The 22,870-nt window shown below is 52.8% G+C and overlaps 2 protein-coding genes across 12 annotated transcripts; both read left to right on the forward strand.

Moving 5' to 3' along the window:
• Positions 1–189: 189 nt before the first annotated feature.
• LOC139998582 (C-type lectin domain family 2 member D-like) lies at positions 190–15,023 on the forward strand. 7 transcript variants are annotated; one of them, XM_072024970.1, is made up of 8 exons: positions 190–462; positions 1,049–1,222; positions 2,935–3,108; positions 10,852–11,039; positions 12,651–12,803; positions 12,901–13,058; positions 13,160–13,269; positions 13,356–15,023. In XM_072024970.1, the coding sequence occupies exons 4-8, from the start codon at positions 10,979–10,981 to the stop codon at positions 13,459–13,461; spliced, it is 588 nt and encodes a 195-aa protein (XP_071881071.1). In that variant the 5' UTR covers positions 190–462; positions 1,049–1,222; positions 2,935–3,108; positions 10,852–10,978; the 3' UTR covers positions 13,462–15,023. The 7 variants fall into 7 exon arrangements, with proteins under 7 accessions (XP_071881071.1, XP_071881065.1, XP_071881066.1 ...); XM_072024964.1 differs by lacking the exons at positions 10,852–11,039; positions 12,651–12,803; positions 12,901–13,058; positions 13,160–13,269; positions 13,356–15,023 and adding exons at positions 4,842–5,054; positions 5,589–5,741; positions 5,838–5,995; positions 6,085–6,194; positions 6,281–7,276 and having other exon boundaries at positions 194–462; XM_072024965.1 differs by lacking the exons at positions 2,935–3,108; positions 10,852–11,039; positions 12,651–12,803; ... (1 more) ...; positions 13,160–13,269; positions 13,356–15,023 and adding exons at positions 4,842–5,054; positions 5,589–5,741; positions 5,838–5,995; positions 6,085–6,194; positions 6,281–7,276 and having other exon boundaries at positions 194–462.
• LOC139998922 (C-type lectin domain family 2 member D-like) lies at positions 4,181–21,314 on the forward strand. Of its 5 annotated transcripts, none has more exons than XM_072025000.1 (6): positions 4,181–4,278; positions 18,442–18,632; positions 19,618–19,770; positions 19,867–20,024; positions 20,114–20,223; positions 20,310–21,314. In XM_072025000.1, exons 2-6 carry the CDS (start codon positions 18,569–18,571, stop codon positions 20,413–20,415), a joined length of 591 nt encoding a protein of 196 aa, XP_071881101.1. In that variant the 5' UTR covers positions 4,181–4,278; positions 18,442–18,568; the 3' UTR covers positions 20,416–21,314. The 5 variants fall into 5 exon arrangements, with proteins under 5 accessions (XP_071881101.1, XP_071881102.1, XP_071881098.1 ...); XM_072025001.1 differs by lacking the exon at positions 4,181–4,278 and adding an exon at positions 9,637–9,901; XM_072024997.1 differs by lacking the exon at positions 4,181–4,278 and adding an exon at positions 16,946–17,253.
• Positions 21,315–22,870: the final 1,556 nt, after the last annotated feature.

Genomic DNA, 22,870 nt, shown 5'->3' on the forward strand with positions numbered 1-22,870 from the left:
GGGTAATACGTTTGGGTTGGGATTTAATGGAAAAAAAATGGGGAAAAAAAAAAAAAGTCCCTAAAATGCCTTTCACAAAATGGCGGCCGAGACCTCCCCTCACAGCTGCCTCAGAGGAGGCGGGTTTTGTTCCGGCCGCTGATTGGCTGGCTGCCTCCGTTGTCCCGCCCTTGCCGGCTGCTGATTGGCTGCCGGCTGATTAGTTGTACGTGGCAGCGACATTTTCTATTGTGCCCTGGTTGCTGTGGTTGTGTTGCGGGACGGGGAAAATTTCGCTGTTTTTGGCCATTTTTTGCCTTTTTTTTTAGCCTTTTTTCTACCTTCTTACACGCGTTCTCGCCGCGCCGCACGTGGGTGAGCTGCTTTCAGCGCTCCCTTCCTCTGCTCTGCGGCGTGATGGAGGCAGCGGGACCAGCGGGACCTCCGCGGGGCCGGGGTCGCGGCAGGGCCCGGTGGCACACGGTGAGTTCGGGTTCGGGGGGAGCTTTGCTGGGGGGGTCCACGTTTTGTGCGGCCCTTTGATGGGCTCTTGTAAGGAGCGGGGCTGGGAGGAGCCCCCGCTTAGCCCCGCTGCCCCTGCGTTTGTTCGGAAGTTTTTTCCCCGTATGTAAGTGGATGCCGGGCTGCGTCTGTGGCTGTGCCCTACAAGCTGGCGGGCAGCGTTTTGGAGTTAGGGCTGCGATTATGGTTGGTCGTTGGGATTAGGGCTGGGGTTGGGAGTGGGTTTGGGGCGGCGGGGTGGTGGCGCGGCCGCCGGGCGGTGGAGCCGGTTCCTGGTGCGGCCGCGGGGCGGTGGCGCCGGACTCCGGCGCGGCCGCGGGGTGGCGGGGCCCCTTTGGGGTAGCTGAAATTGGGATTATTGATGAGATTGGGATCGAGATTGATACCGGGATCGGGGTGCTGGAGGCGGCCAAGCCCTCCCCTGTTTCCCAGGCTGCTGCCGGTTTTCTCCCAGCTTCTTACCGTTACCTTCTCACCGCGGCGTCATCTCCCTACATGTTTCTGTCGTCACTTTTCTGCCTTTTCTAACTTTCTCCCTTCTTTCCAGGTATTTCCTCCTCTGCAGCACCCCTTGTTGCCTGCCCCTGGCTCCTGCATTCCCAGCCACAAGCTGCCCTCAGAGGACATTTGGAGATTTTGGCCTGGGGAGGCTCCTGAGATATCGTTGTGGCGCTGCCTGTGGAGGAGAAGAGGAATGAGGACAACGATTCTGTGAGGGATTGTAAGTGCTCTGAGGCAGGTGTGCCCGTTGTGCTGCCCTTGCTGGCTGCTGATTGCCACCCACCTGCGAGGTTCTTTCTTCTACCATGGTTGCTGTCGTTATGGAGAGGGACAAGGAAAAATTGGCTTTTTTTTGTCATTTTTGGCTTTTTTCTACTGTCCTACACGCGTTCTTGCAGCACTGCAGGCGGGTGAGCGCTTGGAGCTGCTTTCAGCGCTCCCTTCCTCTAATCTGCGCCGTGACGGGTCTGTAGCTGACGGGACTGCCTCACCTCATTTTATTTTTATTTATTTTTATGCATGTTTATTTTTTCTTCAGGGTTTGGGATGATTTCCACTGCCCGTAGGCACATGTCTGCCTCTCCTCATTTCATTAACTATTTTATTTTTTCCACCACTTGTGGCTCGTGAGTCTCCCTCACCTCATTGTAGTAGTAGTAGTATTTCTTGAGGAATTGGGGTGATTTCCACTGCCTGTAGCTCGTGGATCTGCTAGTTCTTATTTTATTTTTTAATATTATTTTTACTTTTATTTTTTTACTTCTATTTTTATGTGTATTTTACTTTTTACGTCATTTTATTTTTTCTTGTGGATTTGGGGTGATCTCCCCTCACAGCTGCCTCAGAGGTGGCGGGTTTCGTTCCGGCCGCTGATTGGCTCGTGCCTCCGTTGTCCTGCTCTTGCTGGCTGCTGATTGGCTCCTGCTGCGAGGTTCTCCCTCCTCCCCGGTTGCTGTCGTTGTGTTGCGAGACAAGGAAAAATTGGCTTTTTTTGGCCACTTTTTTCCTTTTTTTGGCCTTTTTTCTACCTTCTTACGCGCGTTTTCGCAGTGCTGCACACGGGTGAGCTGCTTTCAGCGCTCCCTTCCTCTGCTCTGCGCCGCGATTAAGGCAGTGGGGCCGGGGTCGCGGCAGGGGCCGGGGGCACACGGTGAGTTCGGGTTCAGGGGGAGCGTTGCTGTGGGGGGTCCACATTTTGTGTGGCCCTTTGAAGGGCTCTTGCAAGGGACGTGACGTATTGGGGGGAGGGCCCCGCTCACCCCGCCCACTTGCGCATGGTCTGTATTGGAAGCTGAAGCCGCGCGGTGTCTGTGGCTGCGGCCTACAACCTGGTGGGCAGCGTTTTGGGATTGGGGCTGCGATTAAGGTTGGCATTGGGATTAGGGCTGGGGCCGGGGCTGGGGTTTGGGCCGTGAATGGGCTCGGGGTGGGGGCTGCTCCGTCCAGCCTCGTCCCCGGCACGGCCAGGGGGTTGCCGGGCCCGCGGCCTGGTGGGAGCCGGGAGCTGCGTCTGTGGCTGCGACCTACAACCTGGTGGGCAGCGTTTTGGGATTGTGGCTGCGATTAAGGTTAGTCATTGGGATTAGGGCTGGGGTCGAGAATGGGTTTGGGATGGAATTAGGGCTGCGGTTGGGGTTTGGGCCGGGGGCCGGGGTGCGCAGGCGCGGCGGTGGGCAGGGCACGGGCGCGGCAGCGGCCGGCGGGCGGTGCCGGGCCCCTTTGGGGTAGCTGAAATTGGGATTATTGATGAGATTGGGATCGAGATTGATACCGGGATCGGGGTGTTGGAGGCGGCCAAGCCCTCCCCTGTTTCCCAGGCTGCTGCCGGTTTTCTCCTAGCTTCTTACTGTTACGTTCTCACCGCGGCGTCATTTCCCCACATGTTTTTATTGTCATTTTTCTGTCTCTTCTGACTTTCTCCATTCCTTCCAGGTCCTTCCTCCTCTGCAGCACCCCTTGTTGCCTGCCCCTGGCTGCTGCATTCCCAGCCACAAGCTGCCCTCAGAGGACATTTGGAGATTTTGGCCTGGGGAGGCTCCTGAGATATTGTTGTGGCGCTGCCTGTGGAGGAGAAGAGGACTGAGGACAAGGATTCTGTGAGGGAGAGTAAGTGCTCTGAGGCAGGCGTGCCTGTTGTTGTCCAATTATCCGTGCTCATTTTCCTGCCCTTGCCGGCTGCTGATTGCCACCCGACTTTGAGGTTCTTCCTCCTACCGTGGTTGCTGTCGTTATGGAGAGGGACAAGGAAAAATTGGCTTTTTTTGTCATTTTTGGCTTTTTTCTACTGCCCTACACGCGTTCTCGCAGCACTGCAGGCGGGTGAGCGCTTGGAGCTGCTTTCAGCGTTCCCTTCCTCTAATCTGCGCCGTGACAGGTCTGTAGCTGATGGGACTCCCTCACCTCATTTTATTTTTATTTATTTTTATGCATGTTTATTTTTTCTTCAGGGTTTGGGATGATTTCCACTGCCCGTAGGCACATGTCTGCCTCTCCTGATTTCATTAACTATTTTATTTTTTCCACCACTTGTGGCTCGTGAGTCTCCCTCACCTCATTGTAGTAGTAGTAGTATTTCTTGAGGATTTGGGGGGATTTCCACTGCCTGTAGCTCGTGGGTCTGCTAGATCTTATTTTATTTCTTATTATTATTTTTACTTTTATTTTTTTACTTCTATTTTTATATGTATTTTACTTTTTACGTCATTTTATTTTTTCTTGTGGATTTGGGGTGATCTCCCCTCACAGCTGCCTCAGAGGTGGCGGGTTTCGTTCCGGCCGCTGATTGGCTCGTGCCTCCGTTGTCCTGCTCTTGCTGGCTGCTGATTGGCTCCTGCTGCGAGGTTCTCCCTCCTCCCCGGTTGCTGTCGTTGTGTTGCGAGACAAGGAAAAATTGGCTTTTTTTGGCCACTTTTTTCCTTTTTTTGGCCTTTTTTCTACCTTCTTACGCGCGTTTTCGCAGTGCTGCACACGGGTGAGCTGCTTTCAGCGCTCCCTTCCTCTGCTCTGCGCCGCGATTAAGGCAGTGGGGCCGGGGTCGCGGCAGGGGCCGGGGGCACACGGTGAGTTCGGGTTCAGGGGGAGCGTTGCTGTGGGGGGTCCACATTTTGTGTGGCCCTTTGAAGGGCTCTTGCAAGGGACGTGACGTATTGGGGGGAGGGCCATGCTCGCTCCGCTCACCCCGCCCACTTGCGCATGGAAGCTGAAGCCGGGAGCTGTGTCTGTGGCTGCGGCCTACAACCTGGTGGGCAGCGTTTTGGGATTGGGGCTGCGATTAAGGTTGGCATTGGGATTAGGGCTGGGGCCGGGGCTGGGGTTTGGGCCGTGAATGGGCTCGGGGTGGGGGCTGCTCCGTCCAGCCTCGTCCCCGGCACGGCCGGGGGGTTGCCGGGCCCGCGGCCCGGGGGGGAGCCGGGAGCTGCGTCTGTGGCTGCGCCCTACAACCTGGTGGGCAGCGTTTTGGGCTTACGGCTGTGATAAAGGTTGGTCATTGGGATTAGGGCTGGGGTCGGGAACGGGTTTGGGATAGAATTAGGGCTGCGGTTGGGGTTTGGGCCGTGAATGGGCTCGGGGTGGGGCCGGAGGCCCGGTGCGCGACGGCGACGGCCGGGGGGCGGTGCCGGGCCCCTTTGGGGTAGCTGAAATTGGGATTATTGATGAGATTGGGATCGAGATTGATACCGGGATCGGGGTGCTGGAGGCGGCCAAGCCCTCCCTTGTTTCCCAGGCTGCTTCCAGCTTTCTCCCAGCTTCTTACTGTTACCTTCTCACCGCAGCGTCACCTTCCCACATGTTTCTGTTGTCATTTTTCTGTCTTTTCTGACTTTCTCCCTTCCTTCCAGGTCCTTCCTCCTCTGCAGCACCCCTTGTTGCCTGCCCCTGGCTGCTGCTTTCCCAGCCACAAGCTGCCCTCAGAGGACCTGTGGAGATTTTGGCCTGGGGAGGCTCCTGAGATATGGCTGCGGCGCTGCCTGTGGAGGAGCACAACAATGAGGATAACGATTCTGTGACGGAGAGTACCCGCTCTGAGGCAGGCGTGAAGCAGTGGGTTTTGGGTAAGGATCCTTCCCTGTTTGGAGGGCGACAGATCTGTGGGGAGTCAGAGAGCCACCGAGGCTGGAAAAGGCCTCCGAGGTGGAGGTCAGTAGTCGAGGTTGGGGCCTTGGAGCTGCTGCAGCTGCAGCACCCGGTCACAAGTTAAAGGAGGATTTTGGCACTTCCTTTGCCACCCAGCAGCTCTCGCAAGAGAGACTGAGGAGCATCAGGGCGTGTAAGCAGGAGGTCGGGTGGTGGAGTAGCTCCTTCGTGTCCCAGAGGGAAGGGAGCCGTGGGAACGAAGAAAAGCTTCAAGGCCTTGGGATGGTTGGTAAAAGAGGCTTTTTGGGCGGAGTGTGTGGCTTTTTGTTGGAGTGGCCTAGAGGATCTTCCAAGGTTCCTTCCATTCCCTGACATTCCGTGGAGGTCCAAACGTCCCCCTACCACCAGCGGCACCCCCAGGGTGTGGGGAGGGCCTGGCCTCTCTCAGCCCTGCTGCCAGGGGTCTGCACGGCACTGGGACCCCTCACTTCCCCCCCTTCTTCTTGTTGCAGGTCTTCTTACCAAGTGCAAGGCTAGAAGAGTTGCGGCCTGGAAGCTATACGTGTTCGTCGCCATCAGTCTAATAGAGTTCCTGGTTTTGATTTCCATTATCAGTGTGCGCTCCCAGGTGGTTTCGGGGCTCATCCCTGCAGCCCCAGCTGCAGGTAGGGGGGAAAAAAAAAGGGGGCTCGGTGCCTGTATCCAACCCTGCTGCTGCCCCTTCTTTGCTCCTGCAAACCTCTGGATTTCTTTGTCCTTAGGGCTCTCTCAACGTGCGTGTTCCTGCCCCCCTTCGTGGATCGGGTTCAAGGGGAAATGTTTCTACTTCTCCGACGGGGAAAAGAACCAAACCTTGAGCCGGGCTGACTGCCACGCGCGCAACGCCAGCCTGGCCGTGATCCAGTCCAGGGAGGAGCTGGTGAGCCTTTTTATTGTTTTGGGTGGGGGGCAGAGCTCTGGGGGTGTTGGTGAGCCCCCTTTTCAACCCCGCTCCCCCTCTGCTCCCAGGACTTCATGATGCGCTATAAAGGTTCTCACGACCACTGGATCGGGCTGAGCCGCCAGAACCCGAGGCAGCGCTGGGAATGGGACGATGGCACCGAATTTAACAGCTCATTGTGAGTCCGCCGTGCCCTACACATGGGTTTTTGGGGTGAGGGGGCAGGAAGCATGCAGGATGCTCACCCCACTGCCTCCCCTGCAGGTTTCCCATCGGAGGAGGCGAGGATTTTGCTTTCTTGAACAACCAAAGAGTCACCAGCGCGCGCAGCAGCGGCGAGCGGCACTGGATCTGCACCAGGCAGCCCTGAGGCCGGCAGACAGGGCGCCTCCAGGTCTCGTGCAGAGAATACCGCACACCTTGGTGCCCTGTCAGATATTTTGGGGAACTGACAAGACCAGGGTTCATTCCTCAGGCCTGCAGGTGGTGTTTTGTCATAGCTGCTGCTCCTGGAGCTTTTTCAGGTTTTCTGTCTGCTACTATGCAGTTCCCTTGCTTCTGCAAAACGTTTTTGTCATCTCAAACTCTTGTGCACTACATTTTTGCTTCGTCTTTATCAGTGCATAGCATTAGGGTGGCAGACGCAAGGTTGTATTAGGAAAAGTAGCAACGTAGCATGTCGTGTAACTGACAACATATACTCCATTTCCTTTTTAACTCTTCAAACCCTTTTCTAAGGGCACTTGCACTTTTTTAGCAGAGGAGGAGGAGCATTTTAAATTACAGTGTTTTTCCAAAGAGGTATCAGTATTGTGCCCAGGCAGAAACTATCACAGAATGGATGGGAATATCTCAAAAAATGGTTTGGGCTGGAAGAAGGCTTCAAGATGGTCCTGTTCCAACCTCACTGCCCTGGGCTGAAGTCCCTGAGCTGCTGCAGGGGGTGGAAATCAGCTGTAACCCATCACCCCTGCTGGTGCTATCCTGAGAAATGTGAACAGCAGGTGTGTGGCTGTGGCAGGGAACAACTTCCCACAGTTACAATTCCTCCTGTACTCGAAGAAACTCTTCACGGGCTCCCAGGCTGGATGGCAGTAGCAGTTGAGTCAGGTATCCGTTAATGTGAACTGGTGCCCGTGGAGAGAAATGGTGCCTTTCTCTTGCTTTTCTGCTCCTCTGTATCTTTGTATTATATCAACACTATTTTTCTATGTGCTGTTTTAATATATGTGCAATTTCTCAATAAAATATTTTTCCTAAGTCTGGTTCTTTTATTGTTTCGTCTTGCGTTACCCTGAGATCCAGCACGAGGTGAGTTTTACCCCACTGCTTTCTGCTCCTCCATGAAAACTCTCTCATTATAAGACCAGAGCTCCATCCTGTGCCACATCTCCTGAAAATACTAAGGATTTCCTAAGAAAGCCCAGGAAACTTCACTGCGGGTCACCCAAATCTTGCTTTTAGGACAGCACCTTCGAGAAACAGCAGATCATCTTTGCCAAAAAATAAGAAATTCTCTGCTTTTGGATCCTGGAAGAGCTCAGCAATTCTAAATGATGCTTCAGGGTGGGGTGCGGAAGGGTTTTGTGTAGGAAGCCCTCGTTCTTTGCTGACCTAAGCCAGACTTTGTGACATTTAGGTGTGTGAAGTCTGGAGAAAAGGCTAACAGCAGGAACTGGCATCTTGGTGAAGTGGTTTCTGCTATATTTCAGGTTGGTGAATTGAATTAGTTAACCAAAAGTGCATTTTTATTGCATGGAAGTGCCCTGCCTCTGCCTGATGGAGGAAAACCAACAATACTTGAATTTATGTGCATAGCTAAAGGCAATGCGGCAAGTCCACTGCTGCAAAATTCTCCCAGTTTGGGTTGCTAGAGCAAGTTAAAGCTAAAGTAACTGCGTTTGAGGAAAAAAGACTTAATGACAACAGTTGGAGCGTGCGCGTAGCAGGAGAGGCAAGCAGGCCGTAGGTCTCAGTGTGCAAAATAAGGAAAGAGAGAACAGAAAACCCCAGATTAAGGCTGGCTCTGTCTTTGAGAAGTAATTACAACGTCGGTACTCGTTACCGAACACGTCGCTCACCGGTTCTGCCAGCCCCTCATCTTGTGAAACTCTTGCAAAAAGCTCAAAGGGCATCAAAAGCCCTCAAAATGCAGGATCGAGTCAAGCCAGACAAGGCTGAAAGGTCGCGTTATTTACGAGGTGTTTAGAGGAGGCTCTTCCACGGGATTTGCTTCTACATCTCCGGTCCTGGAGGTGGCACTGGTGGACTTGATTTGGAGCTTGCTGGGAGGAGCCAGCTCTTGAAGCTCCCGGAGTCCGTTTCTCATGCTGTTGTTTTCCATACGGAACCAAAAATAAGAGCGCTGCTACAAACTCTACGATCCTCACCGTCACACCTTCGCCAACCGTCTCCGAGCTGAGGTGCTCCTCAAAAAAACATCTTCCCAGGATGGAGTTAGCCATGCAAATGTCCCGTGTTTCACCTGCAGGAGACCCTAAAAGCAAAAAGATCCCCAAAGCAAAAAGATTCCCAAAGCAAAAGATTCCAGGAAATCCTTGGAAGTCCATCCTTGCACCGTTTCCACATGCTCACAAGGAACTGGAAAGCTTTTCCCAGCCGAGCAAGCTTGAAAACTGCTGATTTAACTTGCCAAAAATTGGGAAAAACTCGAATCCCATGCCATTTGACCTTTTTTTTCCCCCCATAGAAGCTGCATCTTGATGTCTCCTTAGGGTGAATCCTGTGCACGCTCAGGCATGGTTTGATTGTCAGCTTTGTGACTTCTGTGGTGCTCTGATATTTCATTTTATTGTGAAATGAGTCGTGAATGAGTCATTGCCACATATGACCCTGCTGCCGTGAGAAATTATCAGCTGTTGGGTTGCAAGTTCAAGTAGTAACTTCAGTTCCTATCCTGCAGTTTTCAGCTGAATTCCCCTCCTGAGTTTCCTTCAAAGTTTCTGAGCTTTTGTCTTGTCTGGATCTGCACCAGGCAGCCCTGAGGCCGGCAGACAGGGCGCCTCCAGGTCTCTTGCAGAGAATACCTCACACCTTGGTGCCCTGGCTGATATTTTGGGGAACTGACAAGACCAGGGTTCATTCCTCAGGCCTGCAGGTGGTGTTCTGTCATAGCTGCTGCTTCTGGAGCCTTTTCAGGTTTTCTGCCTGCCACTATGCAGTTCCCTTGGTTCTGCAAAACGTTTTTGTCATCTCAAACTCTTCTGCACTACGTTTTTGCTTTTTCTTTATCAATGCCTAGCATTAAGGTAGATAGCAGAGGCAAGGTTGTATTAGGAAAAGTAGCAACGTAGCGTGTCGTGTAACTGACAACAGGTACTCCATTTCCTTTTTAGCTCTTCAAACCCTTTTCTAAGGGCATTTGCACTTTTATAGCAGAGGAGGAGGAGGTGTACTGGGGGGGTAATACGTTTGGGTTGGGATTTAATAGAAAAAAAATGGGGAAAAAAAAAAAAAAAAGTCCCTAAAATGCCTTTCACAAAATGGCGGCCGGGACCTCCCCTCACAGCTGCCTCAGAGGTGGCGGGTTTCGTTCCGGCCGCTGATTGGCTCGTGCCTCCGTTGTCCCGCCCTTGCCGGCTGCTGATTGGCTCCCGCCTCTCCCGCCTGCGAGGTTCTCCCTCCTCCCCTGGTTGCTGTCGTTATGGAGCGGGACAGGGAAAAACTCGCTTTTTTTGGCCATTTTTTTGGCTTTTTTTTGTCCTTTTTTCTACCTTCTTACGCGCGTTCTCGCAGCGCTGCACGCGGGGGAGCGCTTGGAGCTGCTGTCACCGCTCCCTTCCTCTGCTCTGCGCCGCGATGGAGGCAGCGGGACCAGCGGGACCTCCGCGGGGCCGGGGTCGCGGCAGGGGCCGGCGGCACACGGTGAGTTCGGGTTCGGGGGGAGCGTTGCCTGGGGGGGGGGGGTCCACATTTTGTGTAGCCCCCTGAAGGGCTCTTGCAAGGGGCGGGGCGGATTGGGGGGAGGGCCCCGCTTACCCCGCCCAAATCGCGTGTTTGTTTCTGCATATTCCAAAAGCTGAAGCCGGGAGCTGCGTCTGTGGCTGCGGCCTTACAACCTGGGGGGCAGCGTTTTGGGATTGGGGCTGCGATTGAGGTTGGCATTGGGATTAGAGCTGGGGTCGGGAGTGGGTTTGGGATGGAATTAGGGCCGGGGCTGGGGTTTGGGCCGGGGCTGGGGTTGGGGCCGGGGCTGGGGTTTGGGCCGTGAATGGGCTCGGGGTGGGGGCTCTGCCGGCCGGCCTCGGCCCTGGTGCGGCTGGGGGGGTTGCCGGGACCGGGCCCCGGTGCGGCCGGGGAGATGCCGGGCCCGTGGCCGGGGAGGAACCGGGAGCTGCGTCTGTGGCTGCGCCCTGCAAGCTGGGGGGCAGCGTTTTGGGTTTACGGCTGTGATAAAGGTTGGTCATTGGGATTAGGGCTGGGGTCGGGAACGGGTTTGGGATGGAATTAGGGCTGCGGTTGGGGTTTGGGCCGGGGCTGGGATTTGGGCCGTGAATGGGCTCGGGGTGGGGGCTGCGCCGGCTGCCCTCGGGCCCCGGCGCGGGGCGGCGGCCGCGGGGCGGCGGCGGCCGCGGGGCGGCGGCGGCCGCGGTACGGCCCCTTTGGGGTAGCTGAAATTGGGATTAACGATGAGATTGGGATCGAGATTGATACCGGGATCGGGGTGCTGGAGGCGGCCAAGCCCTCCCCAGCTTCCCAGGCTGCTTCCAGCTTTCTCCCAGCTTCCTACCGTTACTTTCTCACCATGGCGTCATTTCCCCACATGTTTTTATTGTCATTTTTCTGTCTCTTCTGACTTTCTCCCTTCCTTCCAGGTCCTTCCTCCTCTGCAGGACCCCTTGTTGCCTGCCCCTGGCTGCTACTTTCCCAGCCACAAGCTGCCCTCAGAGGACCAGTGGAAATTTTGGCCCTTGGAGGCCGCTGAGGGGAGGCTCCTGAGATATGGCTCTGGCGTTGTCTGTGGAGGAGAAGCACAATGAGGACAACGATTCTGTGAGGGAGAGTAAGTGTTACGAGGCAGGGGACTCTGATGTTGTCCAGTTTTCCGTGCTCGTTTTCCTGCCCTTGCCGAATGCTGACTGCTTCCTGCCTTTGTGGTTCTTTCTACTACCGTGGTTGCTGTCTTTGTGGAGCGGTACAGTGAAAAATTTACTTTTTTTTTTTTTTGTCTTTTTTCTACCGCCCTACACGCGTTCTCACAGCACTGCAGGCAGGTGAGCGCTTGGAGCTGTGCCCACCACTCCCTTCCTTTGCTCTGCGCTGCAGTGGGTCTGTAGCTCATGGGTCTGCCTCACCTCATTTTAATTTAATTTAATTTTATTTATTTTATTTATTTATTTTATATTTTCATTTATTATTCTTTTACTCAGGATTTGGGGTGATTTCCACCACCTGCCTCAGGCTCCGATGTCACTGTTGCGGGTTAAATCTGGGAGGTTTTGGGTCTCGTAGTGGTTTGAGCTGGAACCCCAAGTCTCAGCTGAAAGTTGCTGGTTTTAGGGTTACTAAAAGCATGTTAAATAGTTTAACGAGCTGAAATCTTTGTTTTTTCCCCCAAACCCATGCTGCCTTTCCACCCTAATTAAACTCCCAAATTTCAGCAGAATCCTCTTGAATACTTCTTTTACACTTCGTTTGCCACCCAGCAGCTCTCGCAAGAGAGACCTAGGAGCATCAGGGCATGTGAGCAGGAGGTCGGGTGGTGGAGTAGCTCCCTGGTGTCCCAGAGGGAAGGGAGCCGTGGGAACAAAGAAAAGCTTCAAGGCCTTGGGATGGTTGGTGAAAGATGTGGTTAATGAGACAGCGTCGAATTTCGGAATTTTTTGGAGTTTTGATTACAATGGCAGGCGTCCTGCAAGCAGGTGCTCAGAGTAAAAGTTTCTTGCGACCTTCTATTCTGTGTTACCTGACTCCTCATTTCTCCCCTTTTGACATATTGGCAGAGTACTACATGTTCAGAACCTCCTCGATGCTCTTCTGTACTCTTATCTGTACAATTTTACATGTATTTGACCTACCCTTAATTTCTCCTTTGTTTTGTTTTGTTGTTTTTTTTTTTTCTTTTAACCACTTCCTTTTTTGGCTAGAGGGCCCTTGTGATCTTCCTTCCTATTAATCTCGTACTGCTCATTCTGTTTCTCTTAGCTATCCTCCTCCTTTAGGGCCTGGGGGCCCTTCCCCTTCTTTGCTGAACGCGATACCCACTTCCGTAGCACACGATCACTTCTGAGGATGCGAGATGAGTGGCATTCTTGGCTTCAAAAAACACCTTCTATTGCAAAACTCAACGTTGTTCCTCGCAGCACTGCCCTGACAGGCCAGAAGGCTGCGCTGCCACCCAGCGAGAGAGACCTCAGCGGGCTGGGGAGAAACTTACTGAAATTTAAATGAGGGCACGTGTAGAGGGGCAAGAAGCCCGTTGATTTAGGTGCTCCTGCTCCATCAGAGATTGGCCTAGATGATCTTCCAAGGTTCCTTCCATTCCCTGACGTTCCGTGGAGGTCCAACCGTCCCCCTACCACCAGGGTGTGGGGAGGGCCTGGCCTCTCAGCCCTGCTGCCAGGGGTCTGCACGGCGCTGGGACCCCTCACTTCCCCCCTTCTTTTCGTTGCAGGTCTTCTTACCAAGTGCAAGGCTAGAAGAGTTGCGGCCTGGAAGCTATACGCATTCGTCGCCATCAGTCTAATAGAGTTCCTGGTTGTGATTTCCATTATCAGTGTGTGCTCCCAGATGGTTTCGGGGCTCATCCCTGCAGCCCCAGCTGCAGGTAGGGGGAAAAAAAAAAGGGGGGCTCGGTGCCTGTATCCAACCCTGCTGCTGCCCCTTCTTTGCTCCTGCAAACCCCTGGATTTCTTTGTCCTTAGGGCTCTCTCAACGTCCATGTTCCTGCCCCCCTTCGTGGATCGGGTTCGAGGGGAAATGTTTCTACTTCTCCGACGGGGAAAAGAACCAGACCTTGAGCCGGGCTGACTGCCACGCGCGCAACGCCAGCCTGGCCGTGATCCAGTCCAGGGAGGAGCTGGTGAGGCTGGGGCTTTTCTCCTTTTTTATTTTGGGTGGGGGGCAGAGCTCTGGGGGTGTTGGTGAGCCCCCTTTTCAACCCTGCTCCCCCTCTGCTCCCAGGAGTTCGTGCTGCGCTATAAAGGTTCTCACGACCACTGGATCGGGCTGAGCCGCCAGAACCCGAGGCAGCGCTGGGAATGGGACGATGGCACCGAATTTGACAGCTCATTGTGAGTCCGCCCTGCCCTGCACGTGGGTTTTTGGGGTGAGGGGGCAGGAAGCATGCAGGATGCTCACCCCACTGCCTCCCCTGCAGGTTTCCCATCGGAGGAGGCGAGGATTTTGCTTTCTTGAACAACCAAAGAGTCACCAGCGCGCGCAGCAGCGGCGAGCGGCACTGGATCTGCACCAGGCAGCCCTGAGGCCGGCAGACAGGGCGCCTCCAGGTCTCGTGCAGAAAATCCCTCACACCTTGGTGCCCTGGTGGATGTTTTGGGGAACTGACGCAGCAGAACAAGACCCAGGGTTCATTTCTGTACTGGGTCTGGCTGGGATGTTAACTTTCCCTGCAGCAGCCCATACAGTGCCGTACTCTGTACTTGGAGCTAGAACAGCAGTGGTATCACACCAGTGTTGTGTCTGCTGCTGAGCAGTGCTGGCACAGCATCGGGACTCTCTCTAACCCTCCTAGGGGGTGGGCAAAAAGTGAGGAGGGAAACATCACCAGGGCAGCTGACCTAAACCAACCAAAGGGATATTCCGTACCGTGTGATGTCACATTCAGCAATAAAAGGTGGAAGCAGGAAGAGGAGAGGAGGGGTGGGCTCTCGTTGGGAAAATGTTGGTCCTCATCTCGAACACCGGCTGCGTGCGTTGAGGCCTTGCTTCAAGGACATGGTCAATCATCGCTCATTTGTGGGAATTAGTAATTTCTTTCCTCTGCACTTCCATATAGCCTTAATTTATTTTGTTTGTTTTCCTCCCTTCTTTTTATTTTTCCCTTTTCCCCTTTCCCTTTTTATTTCCCCTTAGTTAAATTGTTTAGTTCATAATAATCTTTATTATTATTATTTCGCTTTAATTAAATTATCCTTATCTCAACCCATGAGTTGTTGTTTGCTTTACTTCTCCCCCTCCTTATCTAAAGAGAGCAGTTGTGGGGTTTAGCTGTCCAGCATGGTAAAACCATAATTCCTCAGGCCTGCAGGTGGTGTTTTGTCATTGCTGCTGCTTCTGGAGCTCTTTCAGGTTTTCTGCTTCCCACTACGCAGTTCCCTTGGTTCTGCAAAACATTTTTGTCATCTCAAACTCGTGTGTACTACGTTTTTGCTCCGTCTTTATCAGTGCATAGCATTAAGGTAGATAGCAGAGGCAAGGTTGTAGGAAAACTCCATTTTTAGCTCTTCAAACCCTTTTCTAAGGGCACTTGCACTTTTTTAGCAGAGGAGGAGGAGCATTTTAAAATACAGTGTTTTGCCAAAGAGATATCAGTGTTGTGCCCAGGCAGAAACTATCACAGGGTGGATGGGAATATCTCAAAAAATGGTTTGGGCTGGAAGAAGGCTTCAAGATGGTCCTGTTCCAACCTCACTGCCCTGGGCTGAAGTCCCTGAGCTGCTGCGGGAGGGGAAATCAGCTGTAACCCATCACCCCTGCTGGTGCTATCCTGAGGAATGTGAATAGCAGGGGTATGGCTGTGCCAAGGAACAACTTCCCACAGTTGCAATTCCTCCTGTACTCGAACAAACTCTTCATGGGCTCCCAGGCTGGATGGCAGTAGCAGTTCAGTCGGGTCCACGTTAATTTCAAATGATGCTCGTGGAGAGAAACGGTGCCTTTCTCTTGCTTTTCTGCTCCTCTGTATCTTTGTATTTTATCAACGCTACTTTTCTACGCGTTTTAATTTATGTTTTAATTTTGTGATTTATGTTTTAAATAAATGTTTTAATTTATGTGCAATTTACTAATAAAATATCTTTGCTAAGTCTGGCTCTGACTTTTATTGTTTCCTCTGGCATTACCCTGAGATCCAGCACGAGGTGAGTTTTACCCCACTGCTTTCTGCTCCTCCATGAAAACTCTCTCATTATAAGACCACAGCTCCATCCTGTGCCACATCTCCTGAAAATACTAAGGATTTCCCAAGAAAGCCCAGGAAACTCAGGCAGCCAGGGCTTCACCTCGAGTCGCCACTACTGGGAGGTGGAGGCGAGCGGGTGCTTCTGGACCGTGGGGGTGGCTCGGGAATCGGTGCGGAGGGAAGGTCGGATCCTCTTCAAGCCCAACGCCGAGATCTGGGGCTTGCAGAAGTACGACGAGCTCTGCGTGGCCCTCACGGCGCCCTCCAACACCTTCGTCCCACTCCGCAGCGGGGAGATCGGGGTCTACTTGGACTACGAGGTGGGGCAGGTCTCCTTTTACGCCCTGGGCACCCGCTGCTGCGTCTTCACCTTCCGCGTGGCCTCCTTCAGCGGCGAGAGGGTCTTCCCCTACTTCTGCGTGCTGCTCTCCACCATCAAACTGCCCCCCAGGGCCTGACGAGGCGGCGACGGGGTCCCCCCGAAACCCTTCGGGTGCTTCCAGGAGGAACGGAGACGCCCCTCGCCGCCCCTCGCCTCATGTTATTGTTATGATTTGGGTTTTGTTTCCGTCAGGGTTTGGGGTGATTCCCACCATCTGTAGCTCACGGGTCTGCCTCACCTCATTTCATTTTTATTCATTCATTTTTATTCCTTTTTATTCATTTATTTTATTTTTTTCTTCAGGGTCTGGGGTGATTTCCACCGCCCATAGCTCATGAGTCTGCCTCACCTCATTTTACTTTTATTTGTTTATTTATGTTTATGTTTCTTCATTTTTATTCAATTTTAATCATTTTATTCATTTTTATTATTTATTTTCATTTATTTTCAATTATTTTTATTTTTTTTTCTTCAGGATTTGGGGTGATTTCCACTGCCTGTAGCTCATGGGTCTGCCTCGCCTCATTTTATATTTATTTATGTTTATTTATGTTTTTATTCATTTTTATTCAATTTTAATCATTTTATTCATTTTTATTATTTATTTTCATTTATTTTCAATTATTTTTATTTTTTTCTTGAGGATTTGGGGTGATTTCCACTGCCTGTAGCTCATGGGTCTACTAGATTTTATTTCTATTATTATTTTTACTTCTATTTTTTCTACTTTGTTTACTTTTATTTTATTTTTATATTCATTTTATGGTACTTTTATCTTTTCTTCAGGATTTGGGGTGATTTCCACCACCTGCCTCAGGCTCCGATGTCTCTGTTGCGGGTTAAATCTGGGAGGTTTTGGGTCTCGTGGCGGTTTGAGCCGGAACCCCCAGTCTCAGCTGAAAGTTGCTGGTTTTAGGGTTATTAAAAGCATGTTAATAGTTTAACGAGCTGAAATCTTTGTTTTTTCCCCCAAACCCATGCTGACTTTCCACCCTGATTAAACTCCCAAATTTCAGCAGAATTCTCTTGAATACTGTTGTCATAATTTCCTAATTTCAGCAGAATTTGCTTGAATACCGCCTGCAGCTACCTGATTACAGAACTGAGTTTTAAATGAAATTGTTTAAAATCATTTTTTTTTCACAGGAATTTGCCATTTCTCCCCTTCCCTTCCCTGTTTTCCCCACTGTCGTTTATTTGAGCAATTAATGTGCGATTATCACTGGCTTCAGACCAAAATTAACAGGTTTTGTTGTTATAAGGAGGAGAGGTGCGGGGGGGAATACGTTTGGGTTGGGATTTAATGGAAAAAAAATGGGGAAAACAAAAAAAAAGTCCCAAAAATGCCTTTCACAAAATGGCGGCCGGGACCTCCCCTCAGAGGTGGCGGGTTTCGTTCCGGCCGCTGATTGGCTCGTGCCTCCGTTGTCCCGCCCTTGCCGGCTGCTGATTGGCTCCCGCTGCGAGGTTCTTCCTCCTCCCCTGGCTGCTGTCGTTGTGTTGCGGGACAGGGAAAAATTCGCTTTTTTTGGCCATTTTTTGCCTTTTTTTGTCCTTTCTTCTACCTTTTTGCGCGAGTTTTTGCAGCGCTGCACGCGGGGGAGCGCTTGGAGCTGCTTTCAGCGCTCCCTTCCTCTGCTCTGCGCCGCGATGGAGGCAGCGGGACCAGCGGGACCTCCGCGGGCACGGGATGGCGGCAGGGCCCGGAATGGCGGCAGGGGCCGGGGTCGCGGCAGGGCCCGGCGGCACACGGTGAGTTCGGGTTCGGGGGCAGCGTTGCTGGGGGGGGGGTTCCACATTTTTTGGAAGGGCTCTTCTAAGGAGCCGGTGTGGGAGGAGCCTCCTTATAAGCCCCACCCACGTATAAATGTTCCTCGGTGTATGAGGTGCGGATGCTGAGCTGCATTTGCGGCTCCACCGTACAACCTGGAGGGCAGCGTTTTGGGATTGGGGCTGCGATTAAGGTTGGCATTGGGATTAGGGCTGGGGTCGGGAGTGGGTTTGGGTTGGGGCTGGGGCCGCTGCTGGGGTTTGGGCCGTGAATGGGCTCGGGGTGGGGGCTCTGCCGGCCGGCCTCGGCCCCGGCGCGGCTGGGGGGGTTGCCGGGACCGGGCCCCGGTGCGGCCGGGGAGATGCCGGGCCCGCGGCCCGGGGGGGAGCCGGGAGCTGCGTTTGTGGCTGCGCCCTACAACCTGGGGGGCAGCGTTTTGGGATTGGGGCTGCGATTAAGGTTGGTCATTGGGATTAGAGCTGGGGTCGGGAATGGGTTTGGGGTGGAATTAGGGCTGCGGTTGGGGTTTGGGCCGGGGCTGGGGTTGGGGCCGGGGCCGGGGCCGGGGCTGGGGTTTGGGCCGTGAATGGGCTCGGGGTGGGGGCTCTGCCGGCCGGCCTCGGCCCCGGCGCGGCTGGGGGGTGGTTGCCGGGACCGGGCCCCGGTGCGGCCGGGGAGATGCAGGGCCCGCGGCTGGGGAGGAACCGGGAGCTGCGTCTGTGGCTGCGCCCTACAAGCTGAGGGGCAGCGTTTTGGGGTTACGGCTGTGATAAAGGTTGGTCATTGGGATTAGGGCTGGGGTCGGGAACGGGTTTGGGATGGAATTAGGGCTGCGGTTGGGGTTTGGGCCGTGAATGGGCTCGGGGTGGGGCCGGAGGCCCGGTGCGCGACGGTGACGGCCGGGGGGCGAGGCGGGCGCGATCGCGGCGGCGGCCTGGGGGCGGTGCCGGGCCCCTTTGGGGTAGCTGAAATTGGGATTATTGATGAGATTGGGATCGAGATTGATACCGGGATCGGGGTGTTGGAGGCGGCCAAGCCCTCCCCTGTTTCCCAGGCTGCTGCCGGTTTTCTCCCAGCTTCCTTCCGTTACCTTCTCACCGCAGCATCACCTTCCCACATGTTTTTATTGTCATTTTTCTGTCTCTTCTGACTTTCTCCCTTCCTTCCAGGTCCTTCCTCCTCTGCAGCACCCCTTGTTGCCTGCCCCTGGCTGCTACTTTCCCAGCCACAAGCTGCCCTCAGAGGACCCGTGGAGATTTTGGCCCTTGGAGGCTACAGAGGGGAGGCTCCTGACATATGGTTGTGACGCTGCCTGTGGAGGAGGAGCACAACAACGAGGACAACGATTCTGTGATGGAGAGTAAGTGCTCTGAGGCAGGTGTGCCCGTTGTGCTGCCCTTGCTGGCTGCTGATTGCCACCCACCTGCGAGGTTCTTCCTTCTACCGTGGTTGCTGTCTTTGTGGAGCGGTACAGTGAAAAATTTATTTGTTTTTTTTTTGTCTTTTTTCTACCTCCCTACGCGCGTTCTCACAGCACTGCAGGCAGGTGAGCGCTTGGAGCTGTGCCCACTACTCCCTTCCTTTGCTCTGCGCTGCAGTGGGTCTGTAGCTCATGGGTCTGCCTCACCTCATTTTAATTTAATTTAATTTTATTTATTTTATTTATTTATTTTATATTTTCATTTATTATTCTTTTCATCAGGATTTGGGGTGATTTCCACCACCTGCCTCAGGCTCCGATGTCACTGTTGCGGGTTAAATCTGGGAGGTTTTGGGTCTCGTGGTGGTTTGAGCTGGAACCCCAAGTCTCAGCTGAAAGTTGCTGGTTTTAGGGTTACTAAAAGCATGTTAAATAGTTTTACTGAGCTGGTGTTGAGCTGAAATCTTTGTTTTTTCCCCCAAACCCATGCTGACTTTCCACCTTAATTAAACTCCCAAAATTCAGCAGAATCCTCTTGAATACTTCTTTTACACTTCGTTTGCCACCCAGCAGCTCTCGCAAAAGAGACCTAGGAGCATCAGGGCATGTGAGCAGGAGGTCGGGTGGTGGAGTAGCTCCCTGGTGTCCCAGAGGGAAGGGAGCCGTGGGAACGAAGAAAAGCTTCAAGGCCTTGGGATGGTTGGTGAAAGAGGCTTTTTGGGCGGAGTGTGTGGCTTTTTGTTGGAGTGGCCTAGAGGATCTTCCAAGGTTCCTTCCATTCCCTGACATTCCGTGGAGGTCCAAACGTCCCCCTACCACCAGCGGCACCCCCAGGGTGTGGGGAGGGCCTGGCCTCTCTCAGCCCTGCTGCCAGGGGTCTGCACGGCGCTGGGACCCCTCACTTCCCCCCTTCTTTTCGTTGCAGGTCTTCTTACCAAGTGCAAGGCTAGAAGAGTTGCGGCCTGGAAGCTATACGTGTTCGTCGCCATCAGTCTAATAGAGTTCCTGGTTTTGATTTCCATTATCGGTGTGCGCTCCCAGGTGGTTTCGGGGCTCATCCCTGCAGCCCCAGCTGCAGGTAGGGGGGAAAAAAAAAGGGGGCTCGGTGCCTGTATCCAACCCTGCTGCTGCCCCTTCTTTGCTCCTGCAAACCTCTGGATTTCTTTGTCCTTAGGGCTCTCTCAACGTGCGTATTCCTGCCCCCCTTCGTGGATCGGGTTCAAGGGGAAATGTTTCTACTTCTCCGACGGGGAAAAGAACCAAACCTTGAGCCGGGCTGACTGCCACGCGCGCAACGCCAGCCTGGCCGTGATCCAGTCCAGGGAGGAGCTGGTGAGCCTTTTTTTTGTTTTGGGTGGGGGGCAGAGCTCTGGGGGTGTTGGTGAGCCCCCTTTTCAACCCTGCTCCCCCTCTGCTCCCAGGACTTCATGATGCGCTATAAAGGTTCTCACGACCACTGGATCGGGCTGAGCCGCCAGAACCCGAGGCAGCGCTGGGAATGGGACGATGGCACCGAATTTGACAGCTCATTGTGAGTCCGCCCTGCCCTGCACGTGGGTTTTTGGGGTGAGGGGGCAGGAAGCATGCAGGATGCTCACCCCGCTGCCTCCCCTGCAGGTTTCCCATCGGAGGAGGCGAGGATTTTGCTTTCTTGAACAACCAAAGAGTCACCAGCGCGCGCAGCAGCGGCGAGCGGCACTGGATCTGCACCAGGCAGCCCTGAGGCCGGCAGACAGGGCGCCTCCAGGTCTCGTGCAGAGAATACCGCACACCTTGGTGCCCTGGTGGATATTTTGGGGAACTGACAAGACCAGGGTTCATTCCTCAAGCCTGCAGGAGGCATTTTGTCATAGCTGCTGCTCCTGGAGCTTTTTCAGGTTTTCTGTCTGCTACTATGCAGTTCCCTTGCTTCTGCAAAACGTTTTTGTCATCTCAAACTCTTGTGCACTACATTTTTGCTTCGTCTTTATCAGTGCATAGCATTAAGGTAGGAGACGCAAGATTGTATTAGGAAAAGTATTAATGTAGCGTGTCGTGTTAACTGGCAAGAGATACTCCATTTCCTTTTTAACTCTTCAAACCCTTTTCTAAGGGCACTTGCACTTTTTTAGCAGAGGAGGAGGAGCATCTTAAATTACAGTGTTTTGTCAAAGAGATATCAGTATTGTGCCCAGGCAGAAACTGTCACAGAATGGGAATATCTCTGACCGCGTCCTGGAAATGGTTTGGACTGGAAGAAGGCTTCAAGATGGTCCTGTTCCAACCTCACTGCCCTGGGCTGAAGTCCCTGAGCTGCTGCGGGGGGGGGAAATCAGCTGTAACCCATCACCCCTGCTGGTGCTGTCCTGAGAAATGTGAATAGCAGGTGTGTGGCTGTGGCAGGGAACAACTTCCCACATTTGCCATTCCTCCTGTACTCGAAGAAACTCTTCACGGGCTCCCAGGCTGGATGGAAGTAGCAGTTCAGTCAGGTCTCCGTTAATGTGAACTGGTGCCCGTGGAGAGAAACGGTGCCTTTCTCTTGCTTTTCTGCTCCTCTGTATCTTTGTATTATATCAACACTATTTTTCTACGTACTGTTTTAATATATGTGCAATTTTTTAATAAATTTTTTTTACTGTCTGGCTCTTTTATTGTTTCCTCTTGTGTTACCCTGAGATCCAGCACGAGGTGAGTTTTACCCCACTGCTTTCTGCTCCTCCATGAAAACTCTCTCATTATAAGACCAGAGCTCCATCCTGTGCCACATCTCCTGAAAATATTAAGGATTTCCTAAGAAAGCCCAGGAAACTTCACTGCGGGTCACCCAAATCTTGCTTTTAGGACAGCACCTTCGAGAAACAGCAGATCATCTTTGCCAAAAATAAGAAATTCTCTGCTTTTGGATCCTGGAAGAGCTCAGCGATTCTAAATGATGCTTCAGGGTGGGGTGTAGAAGGGTTTTGCGTAGGAAGCCCTCATTCTTTGCTGACCTAAGCCAGACTTTGTGACATTTAGGTGTGTGAAGTCTGGAGAAAAGGCTAACAGCGGGAACTGGCATCTTGGTGAAGTGGTTTCTGCTATATTTCAGGTTGGTGAATTGAATTCGTTAACCAAAAGTGCATTTTTATTGCATGGAAGTGCCCTGCCTGGGACTGATGGAGGAAAACCAATAAGTCTTAAATTTATGTGCTTAGCTAAAGGCAATGCGCCAAGTCCACCGCTGCAAAATTCTCCCAGTTTGGGTTGCAAGAGCAAGTTAAAGCTAAAGTAACTGCGTTTGAGGAAAAAAGACTTAATAACAGCAGTTGGAGCGTGCGCGTAGCAGGAGAGGCAAGCAGGCCGTAGCTCTCGGTGTGCAAAATAAGGAAAGAGAGAACAGAAAACCCCAGATTAAGGCTGGCTCTGTCTTTGAGAAGTAATTACAACGTCGGTACTCGTTACCGAACACGTCGCTCACCGGTTCTGACAGCCCCTCATTTTGTGAAACTCTTGCAAACAGCTCAAAGGGCATCAAAAGCCCTCAAAATGCAGGATCGAGTCAAGCCAGACAAGGCTAAAAGGTCGCATTTCCCACGAGGTGTTTAGAGGAGGCTCTTCCACAGGATTTGCTTCTACATCTCCGGTCCTGGAGGTGGCACTGGTGGACTTGATTTGGAGCTGGCTGCTTGCTGGGAGGAGCCAGCTCTTGAAGCTCCCGGAGTCCGTTTCTCATGCTGTTGTTTTCCATACGGAACCAAAAATAAGAGCGCTGCTACAAACCCTACGATCCTCACCGTCACACCTTCGCCAACCGTCTCCGAGCTGAGGTGCTCCTCAAAAAAACATCTTCCCAGGATGGAGTTAGCCATGCAAATGTCCCGTGTTTCACCTGCATACCCTAAAAGCAAAAAGATCCCCAAAGCAAAAAGATTCCCTAAGCAAAAGATTCCAGGAAATCCTTGGAAGTCCATCCTTGCACCGTTTCCACATGCTCACAAGGAACTGGAAAGCTTTTCCCAGCCGAGCAAGCTTGAAAACTGCTGATTTGACTTGCCAAAAATTGGGAAAAACTCGAATCCCATGCCATTTGACCTTTTTTTCCCCCCATAGAAGCTGCATCTTGATGTCTCCTTAGGGTGAATCCTGTGCACGCTCAGGCATGGTTTGATTGTCAGCTTTGTGACTTCTGTGGTGCTCTGATATTTCATTTTATTGTG

Source organism: Anas platyrhynchos, chromosome 17, assembly GCF_047663525.1.
Source record: "Anas platyrhynchos isolate ZD024472 breed Pekin duck chromosome 17, IASCAAS_PekinDuck_T2T, whole genome shotgun sequence".
In the NCBI taxonomy this organism is placed as follows: domain Eukaryota; kingdom Metazoa; phylum Chordata; class Aves; order Anseriformes; family Anatidae; genus Anas; species Anas platyrhynchos.

Excerpts from the sequence above, each read along its gene's own strand:
- LOC139998922 (XM_072025000.1), top strand. The coding sequence starts at position 18,569 with ATGGTTGTGACGCTGCCTGTGGAGGAGGAGCACAACAACGAGGACAAC. Across the intron at positions 18,633-19,617 it reads CAACGATTCTGTGATGGAGA|GTCTTCTTACCAAGTGCAAG; the intron begins GTAAGTGCTCTG and ends TTTTCGTTGCAG. Across the intron at positions 20,025-20,113 it reads TCCAGTCCAGGGAGGAGCTG|GACTTCATGATGCGCTATAA; the intron begins GTGAGCCTTTTT and ends CTCTGCTCCCAG.
- LOC139998582 (XM_072024964.1), top strand. The coding sequence starts at position 4,955 with ATGGCTGCGGCGCTGCCTGTGGAGGAGCACAACAATGAGGATAACGAT. Across the intron at positions 5,996-6,084 it reads TCCAGTCCAGGGAGGAGCTG|GACTTCATGATGCGCTATAA; the intron begins GTGAGCCTTTTT and ends CTCTGCTCCCAG. Across the intron at positions 6,195-6,280 it reads ACCGAATTTAACAGCTCATT|GTTTCCCATCGGAGGAGGCG; the intron begins GTGAGTCCGCCG and ends CCTCCCCTGCAG.